This window comes from Periplaneta americana, chromosome 17 (assembly GCF_040183065.1).
Source record: "Periplaneta americana isolate PAMFEO1 chromosome 17, P.americana_PAMFEO1_priV1, whole genome shotgun sequence".
Lineage (NCBI taxonomy): Eukaryota > Metazoa > Arthropoda > Insecta > Blattodea > Blattidae > Periplaneta > Periplaneta americana.
Window position 1 is genome coordinate 19,135,216 of NC_091133.1, and position 12,222 is coordinate 19,147,437.

The 12,222-nt window shown below is 34.0% G+C and overlaps 1 protein-coding gene across 3 annotated transcripts in view; it reads left to right on the forward strand.

Moving 5' to 3' along the window:
* Positions 1-12,222, forward strand: part of Sptz (zinc finger FYVE-type containing 26 spastizin) — a 129,602-nt gene that overhangs the window by 14,086 nt on the left and 103,294 nt on the right. For all 3 annotated transcript variants that reach the window (XM_069815805.1, XM_069815807.1, XM_069815806.1), the window contains exons 4-6: positions 601-998; positions 6,120-6,290; positions 7,249-7,477. In XM_069815805.1, the coding sequence (XP_069671906.1) occupies positions 601-998; positions 6,120-6,290; positions 7,249-7,477 (798 nt within the window). The remainder of the gene's footprint in view (positions 1-600; positions 999-6,119; positions 6,291-7,248; positions 7,478-12,222) is intronic.

The following is a 12,222-nucleotide window of genomic DNA, read 5'->3' on the forward strand; positions in this document are numbered from 1 at the left end:
GAGGCATGAAGGTAGACCTCAATATTAGAATGAAGTGGTGTGATTGGTACCATATTCCGGCCACCTTTTACTTCTGGGAAAGACACAGTATTCAATTTGATAGAAGCTGAGTGAACCTTGAGATTGTTCTGGAAGTTTTGGTAATGAAAATATCCTGTCACAATGTAGGATTGAATCGAGGACCTTTCAGTGTTAACCATTTGCTCTACTAACTAAGCTACCTGGCTGACTATTGATGATGATGATGATAAAATTCTTTAAGAAAAGTGTATAGGCAGTTATATGTGTACTGCATTATTGTGTACCTATGCTCCACCATAGTAAGGTTGTTAATGCTTGATTTTGTACATTGATGGAATTAAACAGAAGGTTTTTGTAAGAAATGCCTAAATATTTTCTGCTGCCAAAATTCAGTACATCATATGCTATCCTTAGTTGACTTTAACATTACAAAATTCTACACATTTTCTAGAATGGAATTATTTTTGTATAAGAAAAAATTGCTTTTGTTTTTGCCATGAATTTAAAATTAATTATAATTGGAATATGTTATACACTTTAAAGGTATATGTATAAACATGTATTATTTTCATATTTCAGCTTATGAATCAAACAGTATCGTAGATCCAAGAGAAATACAAAATATGGAAAACATATGCAGAACTTTGCTGTGTATTCTTTCTTTACTTGAAGTGTCCGAAGAAAAAGAAAATACACTTATTGAACATTTCTTTCCTCGATTGTTGGATCTGTGCGAATCAGAGTTAATTTCTCGGCAGTTCGTATACCTTGCTATTGTGTGTCGAAAGAAACTTAAACTCGCAAAAATGTTAATGAGCCTGGAAGATGATCGCTATGAAAGAGCTGGAACCATTAGTGATGAAGTAGTGTTGAACAGAATTTGTAGTAAATTGTTGGACTCTGTTGGAAATGTACAGATTGAAGAAATGTTCTTACGTCTTATGAAGAATGAGAAGCACTGGATAGAAGATATTGTGGTAAGTTCTACTATATGGTGCATTAACGTTACATGTAGATGTATTGTAATATCTTGTGTAGTTATTAATATTGAACGTTTTGTTAATGTAATTATACATTCATTACAATACGAATGCACTGCAGGATATAAAAAAATTATAAACGAGCATGTTTAAAAACTTAGTCATTAATCACAACATTCATTACTTTGAAATACTTTGAACACTACTTACAAAATGTTTATACAGCCAGTGCTGACATACTGCGGACAAATTTTAATTACTTACCTTTCATAAACGAAATAGAATATGTTCAAAACCAAGCTCTCAGGCTCATTACTGGTGGAATCAAAACAACTCCAATAGATTCTACGAGATTCCTCACTAATATTAACAGCATCAAAAGACTATAGAAGAAAAAGCACTGATTCAATATGAAAAACATATCAGATTACCAGGAAACAATTGGCATTCATACAGTCCTCTCTGTAGATTAAAAACTCAAAAAAGTTTCATATCCATGGTTCAAGAATTAAAAAAGAAAATCAATATCCCGAATTTAAAAGAAAACTTACGAATTAAACCAAACCCTTTAACTCTATTAAATATAGAGTATAATCTAATTAATATTAGGTACCTTCCACAAAACTGGCTTCATTTATACACCGACGGATCCTTGATCTCCAGAAATTACAATACGAATGCACTGCAGGATATAAAAAAATTATAAACGAGCATGTTTGAAACTTAGTCATTAATCACAACATCTCACTCTACCAGGAAGGCACAGATTTTAGATCATGGGAGGTAGATGTACATTGTACCAGTATGATGCAGTACATTAATTTCAGCAGAGAAACGGGAGTACTTCATATTAATTTGCTCGAAACACTATGTTTCTCCTCCAAAAATTCCACTTGGACTTACCAGAATTATAACCCAGGTTATCAGCTCTAGCTGTTTTGTTAACTCTGTGTGTAGCATTTAAATTGTCAGAATCAGTGAAAATCAACATTCTTTCTCATTTTTTAGCTTTCTCTTTATAATAATAGAAAGAATGCGCAGAAAAGTGCATTAGATTTCTGAACTGTATTCCATCAACGATTTCGTTCTTTTTTTGTAGATAGAGAAGTGATATCATTCACATATATTGTAACACAGAGAGTACACAATTTCATTGCTTTCTGTTTATACGAAACAAGTGTTATAATGCTGCAAAAAATTAGATTGAAATATTATAAACTAATAGTTCCTATACATATTTTATTAGAGAAGTAATTCTACAAAAAGATGACTAAAAATCTTTTTTTTTTTTTTTCAGACGAAAATTTTAGTATGAGAAGAACTGTACATAAATTACTTAAAGCAAATCACTGTTTGTTACCTATATAAAAAGCAAGAAAGAAATCTGAAGTTTGATTAATGTGGCTAATTGACGATGTATGCAATTGAGGGGGAAAGAAACTGGTCACTCTACCCCATTATCTCCTGGCCTAGTTGCCTCATAAGTAATGTCTTGTTGCTATTACTTGTGAGGTTCAGACCTGTCTTTGGACAATTGACAAAACAACAAACAAATGTTTTAAATACTGCTAGATGCCTCTAATAAAGGCGCATTGTTACTCAAATGGCTAGAAAAGCGGTTATTAACTCAGTGCACTCTCAGACTAGCATCTCTTACCCGCAAGTCTCTTACAGCACCATGCCAGCCAGTATTGCTGCTGGGAGGTATGCTTTCTACCTCTCCCTTTTGCACGACAGAGCATATTTCATTGCACTGCTTACCCTCTGCCCACTTCAGCGAGTGCTGATGACCACTGGACTAGAGCATGAGCTTTCCATGCTGGTAATCCAGGTTCGAATCTCGGCAGGATCAAGCAGAATTTGTGATGGACAAAGACAGAGCCTGATGGTTGGGTTTTTTAGTGTAGTACTCTCATTTTCCTTACCGGCTTCCATCACTACCCCATTAATCATCATCATCATCATCATCATTATCATCATCATCATCATCATCATCATCATCATGTGGTATCTGTATATGTAGTTCGTCTCCAATAGTGTACTGAGGCAAGTGTCTGCAGCAGCAGAAAGAACTACTGCTAGTGAGTTGCATATAAATGAGGACACTTAGATGAATAGTGCAAAGCCAAGTGCCCGCAATTGGACTAAAAAAAGGAAAATCCTCTAATAATGCCCCACCTTCTCATTTAATAGAAATAGTTAATGTGCATGGTTGATCTAGTGTTCCTCCAACCAAGATTTACACAATTTTTTTGTTACATATTCAATGTAAGGATTGTTTAGTAGATAATGCGCAAATATATCTATTCAGTAATTGTTGACTATTTGATATAGCATCATTTTATTTTTGGTCTCTTGCAGTTGCATATCATTTATAAATTTATGAGTATATGAGGGCTCTCATTCATTCATATTTTGAGCCCTTTAACTGTTTAACAAGTTGACACATCTAAATCACCTCTTTCATATATCATTCAGACTAATATCAGTTCTGAGATATAAGAAGAAGTGATTAAAAACGCTTAAATTAAGAAATTTTGGACATTTAGGTTCCTTTCCAGTAAGTTCCACTGTGCTCTGCAGAGGTTGCGATGGTTATTGTAATGTAGGTAACTGCCTTGACACTAAATTTTGCATCAGAAATTCTAATTTCGGTTTGATTCAGCTGTGACTGTGATTATGATGTCTTACATACAAGTACTATGTTAGGTACCTGTGGTATGAATTATAGATTGACAAATTGGATAAGGGACGAGATTTCTGTATACTTTGATATCTTGCTAATCCTAGTCAGCTGTTTTTCCATTATAATTATAATATCATCCTGTCTTGGTCTTGTTAAAAGAATGAATTAACAAAATTTAGTTTATAAGTGTGTTACTTCAGAGGTCAGTATTTTTTTCTAATTGGAAGTTAGAAAACAGTGTCTGCAGAATACATTGCTAGTATAAATTAAAACCATATTATACATGAAGATTTGTTCATGCAGTGTGTGTTTTAGTAGAACACAATTCATATTTAAAATAATCAAGTATTACATACGAATATTTTGTGAATAGCATATGTGTACCTTCTTAAAGATTTAATGAACTGCAATCATCTGCATAACAGCTCAGTTCTGAAGAACATACCACTGCATGGACTAGAAAACCAAAAATTATTATATTGTATTTTAACATATCGTTTTTCCCTTTATTTTTTCACTACTTGTTTATTGTGCACTTCATCATATTTAAATAGTAACAATTTTTAAGAGCTTCGTATAATTTTATGGAAGTTTAAAAAGAAATGGAAAGTTATCATGATGTTTCAGAAAGTTATTTTCAATACTAGAGGTAAGTATCCTTTTGTTAAAAACCATTAATACATAGTGTCTGAAAAATCGGACACAAAAGAATTTTGTTGTACAGATTACAGTGCTCGAGCTTATTTAAAGTATGCTGTATTACTTCCTCAAAGTAGTAGCTCTATTGATTTTAGCAGTTTTTGTTTTTCAATTTGAATTTCTGATGTTAGAGAATACACATTGTTAAGATAGCAACCAAACAATATGATGATGTGCGCAAGAGGTAATTAAATTTATAAATTAATATACTTTATAACAATCTAATTTTTTTATACTAGTGTACACTATTGTTAACACTTCCGTTATTGAACCAGTACATAAAAATCTTCATTCTTAAAAGGTTTGTTGTTAATGAATTGTAAATGTCAACGTCTGAAAAAAATGGACGCTATGCCCTGGATACAGTTACAATGGAATTTGTAATATGAATGCTGTTATGGTATTTTTGTTACTCTTTTCAGCCTAAATGTGAACCAGATATTGGAAATAATTGAAAATAAAGATAAAGTTGCATAAGAGCAGCTCATTTGTTTTGTTATACCAACGGACGATGAAATGGGTACATATAGATAGCGACAAATCAGATGGACACGAAGCCAATCTCAATCACTTTGGTAGAAAAATGCTTCTTAGTGCTTGTAAGGACAGTGATTTTCTGCAATATGAGGCATGTCCAGAAAGTAACTTTTCCTGGGGCCATTTAGAAAAAGAAAAATTTTTTTATAAAAAGATTTATTGGAACAGATACAGCAACTTTTGAGCTATTTTACTACATCTAGATAGTGAAGTGAAAAGTAATGTAAAATTTCCATTTCTCAACCTATACTATTTTCTTCGAACAGCAAGGAATGAGAGAAGTATATTAGATGGACAAATATGTGACTTCATACAGATCTAGAATGAAACAGAAGAAATGGTGGTAGCCAATATTCGCATACATCTTGGATGTTAGTGTAGTAAATGCGTGGTTGCTCTACAGCAGTGGTCGTCAGCACTCACTGAAATGAGTTATGAATGCAGGAGGAAGTGTACCTGCCAGCAGCCACAAATGCACGCTGGTGCTGTAAGAGACCTGCGGGTAAGAGATGCTAGCCCGAGAGTGCAGTGTTCTGATGACTACTGCTCTACAGGAAACAAAATATTGGCAAAAGTGAAGTAGAGTGTACTTCTAAAATTTCGACGTTTTTTGGCATTAGCACTGCTAAAAACATAAGGACGACCAACAAATTAAGGGAAAAGTGCACCTACGAATATCAAGGATGTGTACTTTGATGGACTGAACCACTAGTTCGAAGAGGAGATATGGTATCTGCAAGGATAAACCTAAATTTATATGTTGCAAACGTAGAATATGTCTTCAGCTAAATGTTTCACAGAATACCACACCCAGTAGTAAATACATGACACTTGTTACTTAAAGTAAAATAAATACCTGGCAATAAGTAATTTTGAGTGTTTGAAGGGATCTTATTACTATGAAAGACATAAAATAAACAGCACTGTAACTAATTAGTATGCATAGCGTCCAATTTTTCGGATGGCCTGTATTTCTCTAATAAGAAAAACATAAAAAGTTTTATTGCTTAATATATTCTTCACTGATGCTAAACAGCAAATTCTTATGAAGAAAATTCTTTTAAATATATAATCCAACTAATTTATGCACTAATGGTTTAAAAGGAAAAATTGCTTATCGTAATCAGGATTACCCAAATGTAAGAATCTTATTTTTTATTCATATGTATACATTTGTGTTGTTTTTCTTTCTGCAGGATATATGCAGTCATATTCTGGTGTTTTCCAACATTGAAAGAGTGCAAAAAATTTTAGCCCATCACACATTAAGTAAACTGTGGCCAGTTGTATTGCTTTATGTCTGGAAGTATTTCTCTGATAAGGATGATATATTTACTATTTTAAGTGTTCTGCTTGAGCAGTGCAAGGTAAGTTTAGATAAAGCTTTTGAGTTCGGATATAAGAATGAAAATTGTAAATATTTTATTTCTGCTAATGTAATAATACTTTTACGTTGGTAATGTACACACAGGGTGTTTCTAAATTAGACTAACAAACTTTTGAGTCGGATAGATAACCTTTGAAATACTTTTCGTTAAGGAACCCATGGGCTCGGACACTTTGTTTCAGTGCAAGAGTGGTTTAATGCTACCACTCAGTTTGTTTACTCGATCCGGTTTGTTTATTCCCTGAGCTCAGTATCATGCATTAACCAATTTGATTATTACCTGTGGTTTATGAAACCCCTGTTGACTCCGAAGAAGATCTTGCAACACGCATTGTCTGTGCAGTAGCTGAAATCAGGGAAATGCCTGGTGTCTTTGAAAGTGTACGACAGAATATGGCACATTGTTGTGATACTTGTCTGTGAGTCAATGGACGTGTATTCCAGCACTTGTTATAGTGATGAGACAGTAAAGCAATGGATTCATCCTTCTAATTTAACACTGAAGTGAATGTTTTTCCTTTACATTCGGTTTGTTTTATTTGTGTTTTTCTGTATGTTTGGGTCAATAAATTGTGCCTCTAACATTAATGATTTATTTATTCACTTTTCGTGTAACTAATTACTTCGATCCCTTCCTATATGATCGAACCATGTAATAACATAAACCTCTCTTGCTCTAAAAGGAAGTGTCGCAGCCTATGAGTTTCTTAACAAAAATTGTTTGAAAGAAGGTTATTTATCTGGTTCCAAAATTTGTCGGTCTAATTTAGAAACATCCTATATATTGTTGAATTATTGTAAAAAAAAAATAGCGAAGTGCATGCTTTAGAAGACATGGATTAATATTCTTATTATAACGATAACATTTATTCGTCCTTTCAAGTACTTGGTTAGGTTGGTTTAATATTATTACTGGAGTGTAACATTTCTTGTTGCAGAAGGTTGTAACTGATCCTGTTGTATCTGCCTTGTGCTATGTTGTGGAGCATCAGATCTTAGTGGTGCAATGGTGTAAAAAGCATGGACAGAGATTTTCTCTTAATAACAAAGACTTTTTGCAACTGACAAGAGAACATAGTACATTAGAAGTGTTGCGAAGAACTACGAGTTTAGAGGATCTAGAATGGAATGAAGCCAGAGATTTGTTACTTCTAAATACTAAGCCAGGTAATTAGGTAAATTTTCTATTTGTGGTAGCATACAAATGCACCTGTAAACATTTGCTTTGAAATAATTAGAAGGAGTTCATTCAGTACCAGACACTTAAGGGTTTTCTCTTATAATAAAAAAAAAAATTGTTAACTTTTTTTTTTTCCTTTAACATGAAATTAACACATCATCTAACTAATATTTGTAATATAAACACTTCAAAAGTTAATCTAAAAAATGCTGTAAAGAAATAAAGTGAGCATAGAGATTTGCTTATATTTAGAAAAGGAGTACAGTACCAGACACGTTTTTAATGTTGACAGTAATCACATTCATAGTTGTCTGATATTTCTGGAACACTAACACAAGCTTCGTGAGCCCACATTTTACATGATGAGCATTGGATCCAATCTTCATTGTGTTTCTTCACACAAAATGCAGATAGTTTCAATATCTTCAGATATATGGGTTTCTTTCTGCATCTTTGAGGTTTTTTTGGTGGTTCTTCCTTATAGAAGGGCTTTCCTCACAGAATTTTCTCTGCTTCCTTTTTAAATTTTCCTTCTTTTTTGTCTTGTAAATATTTTTTTATAGGGACTGGAGGTCAATATTTCACTTTTTTCAGCCTTACGTCGTCTTTGACGTGGCTTATCAGAACATCTTCAAAATCACTACTGAATGTGGGGTTAAAGCAGCCAAGTGAAGGAGTGAATAAAATTTCCTCACCTCATTTAGCAGCAGAAACATGATCGATCAGTGTACTTCTTGGAACCTGATAGATATCTGCAGCTTGCTGGAATGAGAGGCACCTCATAACACTTCATCAGTGGCTTCTTTCATAGCATCCGGATTCCATCTTCCTTTCAATGGTTTAGGATTAGCTTCTGACATCATTTACATATAAATAATATATAAAACATTAAATTCAATTACGAAAAAATATATAAATACCACAAAGTAATATGTCCGGTACTGCTGGCTAAACAGTGTCCGGTACTGACCGAGACGACTGAAGATATAAAACCAAGATTATTCTGAAACCATCACTCGAATTACATTAAATCAACTGACCAATCGACCGACCGACTGACTGAACGAACAAATGAATGAAAGAAATGGTGATTAAATAAGTAATTAATACAAAATAAATGAGTGGAAAGATAAATTAGATTTTTTTTTTTGTTCTAACCTCTAAATTACATTTTTTAAGTCCTATCATACGCCATATTTTGCCATTGAAACTAGAAACACGAGATAAGACTGAAATTTCGAAATGAATATTATAGAGATAGCATAGGTTCGACTCTTTGAATCCAGAGCTTACTACTCGTTAAGGGAACGAACAAGTGAAAAATGTGGAAAAATGGAAAAAAATACAAATTTTTGTTTTTATGTTCATAATTTTATTTAAACCTTCTACTTTCATAATATGGCCTCATTTTTTATTTGGGAGCCCTTTAAACCGTGTCACATGACGTTTAAATGTCTGCTTGCACGTGCTTCGTTGCCCTTTAAACGAGCTGTCAGCTCTAAAGTTTATGTTGAGCTTTGTAATTTGAATAAAGCGGGCTAGTTTTTTTTTCTGGTGTGTATCTAGTGAAATTAAGTTTGTTGTCACTCCTGAATATACTATCAGCTTGCCTGTCAGCCCTGCAAATACTTCGTTTTGAAACTGAACGGCAAAATATTGTTTGTGGACCGTTTCTTCTCGAGTTCGTGCGTTTGTACGTGAATATTCATACTTGTTTTGCTGATTTCGTGTTATTTAGGATGTTATTAAAGTTTTACACTAATTTTGTATTCAATTAGTTGTATATATTAGTGTGAATAAGTTAGTATAAGTGCATTAGGTTAGGAATCGTCACAATAACATTCAAGACCACGTGTATAACTCAACATTTAGCATTTTAGGCATAGTTTTAGTTTTCTAAACATGAATAGACTAAGTGACATTCATAATAAGGGCAAGAAACGATCAAAATATGCTAATAGGGCTAAAAATTTAGCAAATATAAGGTGGAAGAATGCCAAAACTATTGTGGAATGTGTGCAACAAGAAAATGTGTTAGGCCTAGTTGGTGATAATGAAGATCAAGTGTCAAAAGAAACAAATAATAAACAAAGTGCTAGTGAGATAAAGTTGATAAAATATGGCAACTTGCAGGAGAATTCAAATATAAGTGCCCCCCAGTGTAGTGAAGACTACACATTAGTGCATGTAAGTTTGTGGAGTGAACTGTATAAAGGAGTAAAATGTGGTGAATGTGGAATGGATAGTGCAAAAGCTGAGCTTACTGAACCATTAGTGCAAAAGCTGACCTTACTGAACCATCAGGCTTTGCATTTAAAGTGATAGTGAAGTGTTATAATTGCAACACAGTGTTGAATGAAATGTATACAAGCCCTAAGGTAGGTAACACTGAGTCAACTCGACCTCCCTTCGATGTAAATAGGAGAATGGTCAACGCCTTTGTTACCATGGGAAAAGGACACTCTGCTATGGAACAACATTGTATGGCTATGGGTATGGCAGGTTTGAGCTCACCATCCTTCAACTCTCACCTGATAAAACTGACGGAAGAAAACAAACTTGTTAGACAACATGTGTTGAGAAATGCTCACTCTGCAGTTAGACGAGCTCACATGGAAGTGGACAGTTCTATTAGTGATAGTGATGTTATAAATATTGGTGTGTCATACGATGGCACATGGATGAAGCGTGGACATACATCAAAGTATGGTTTAGGTTTAGTCATAGATATTTTAACAGGGCTAGTGTTAGATTTTGAAATAATGTCAAAATATTGCAGTACTTGTGAAAAGACAGAAAAAAAAATGGATGTTGCAAGTGACGAATATAAACAGTGGTATCAAAGTCACAAAGATGCTGGTGTTTGTGAGAAAAATTTTGATGGATCTTCAAATGCCATGGAGATGAAAGCTGCAGAAATTCTCTGGACCCGGTCCATTAGGTTGTGTAATATGAGGTACACAACCTTATTGTCTGACGGGGATGCAAAAACACACCATCACCTTCAGCAGCTTCAAGTTTATGGTGAAGGCATTGACATTAGAAAAGAAGAATGTGTGAACCACGTTGCTAAGAGAGTAGGTAAAGGTCTACAGAATATTGTTAGGGAATGGAGAGGGACAGATTCCTCAATCGGAGGCAAAAAAAAGGGAAGTCTGACTGCAGAAATGATACCTCGACTGCAAAATTACTACAGAAAGGCCATTATTGATAATATCCCCGATGTAAACAAGATGAAGAAAGCCATCTATGCAACACTTGACCATGCAATGTCCACGGATGACAAGCCCCTGCATTCAAGATGCCCTAGTGGTGAAAAGTCATGGTGCTTCTTCAACCGGGCCATTGCGAAGCAAGAAGCTGTTCCGAAGCATGACTTGAAAACCATGAAGACAGTGTTGCGACCTGATGTTGTGGCTAAAATCATGCCAGTGTACTGTAGACTAGCTAGTGATGAAATTCTTAGCAAGTGCACTGCAGGAAAAACTCAAAATGTGAATGAAAGTGTTCATAGTGTGATATGGCGGAAGTGCCCAAAAGAAATTTTTGTATCAAAAAAAAAAAACTTGAAGTGGCTGTTACTTCTGTTGTGACTGAATTTAACATGGGTTGTGCAGCAAACATTTCCATGAGAGATTTAGTGTCAACAGTGAAATTATCTCCTGCAGCATACAAAATTGGCAATAGGAGAGACAAGCGTCGACTGCAGCAAGCGGCTACTTCAACCAGTGAGAACTTCAAAACAAGCAGGAAGAAGCTACGTTTGTCAAAAAGTGTCACTGAAAGTAGGAAAAAGCAGCAGGAGGGGTCAACATATCAGGCAGGAGGGTTTTAAGCAATTTCCATAATGTGTAAGTACTCAAACATAGTGTTGTACTTTAAAACTTGATTTTCTCCCTTTTAAATTTTATTACATTTTAACATGTTCAAATTGCTCCATATGATGCATTTCTTAACCAATAGTGATGAAATTTTTACCACAAGCCCACATTACCTAAAGGAAAAAGACTGTCACATGGATTTTTAAAATATTTATTATTTGCCAAGATATAAATTGATTAAGATCCATGAAATTAATTTTTTTCTTTAAATTGGCACTCACCCAGTTTTGAATTTTTTTCTCAGTAACTAAGAAGTGCTAACTAAAAATCATGTGATAGATGTTTTATTATTGTTAGAGGAACTGTTCTATATTTTTTTTAAATTCATAATGTTAAGCGTTCATCATGCAGCATTTTTTAAATATTAATTAGTATTAATTGGTAAATAATTAATTTCTTCAAAACTAATTAAGATCCATTGATGAAATTTATAGGGATGTTTTAAATACATATCAGCACTCTGTGGTAAAAATTTCAGTCCATTAGCATCACAAATGCATAATTTGAATATTTCACCTGTTCATTCCCTTAACAGCAAATGAAATTAATTAAATAGCTCTGGAACCTCGATCAGTTTCAAGAAACTTGTTTGCGATTTCTTGTAGTAGCATTTTTGTCTTGAAATAAGACAGCAAACTATTGATGTCTTCTGACAGTGAGGGTTAATAGTCACATCCATAGGTTACAAATTAAGTAGTCTTTTAATTTAATCCATATACCCTACAGAGTCGGAACCTGTGCACGTATTTCTAAAGGACAGTAAGCCTGTCATAATCTTCAACTCTGTCTGTCTCAAGGACAGCACCTCAGAGTGTCTTTAAATCATAATCTGTGTCCTAGAGATAGAATCC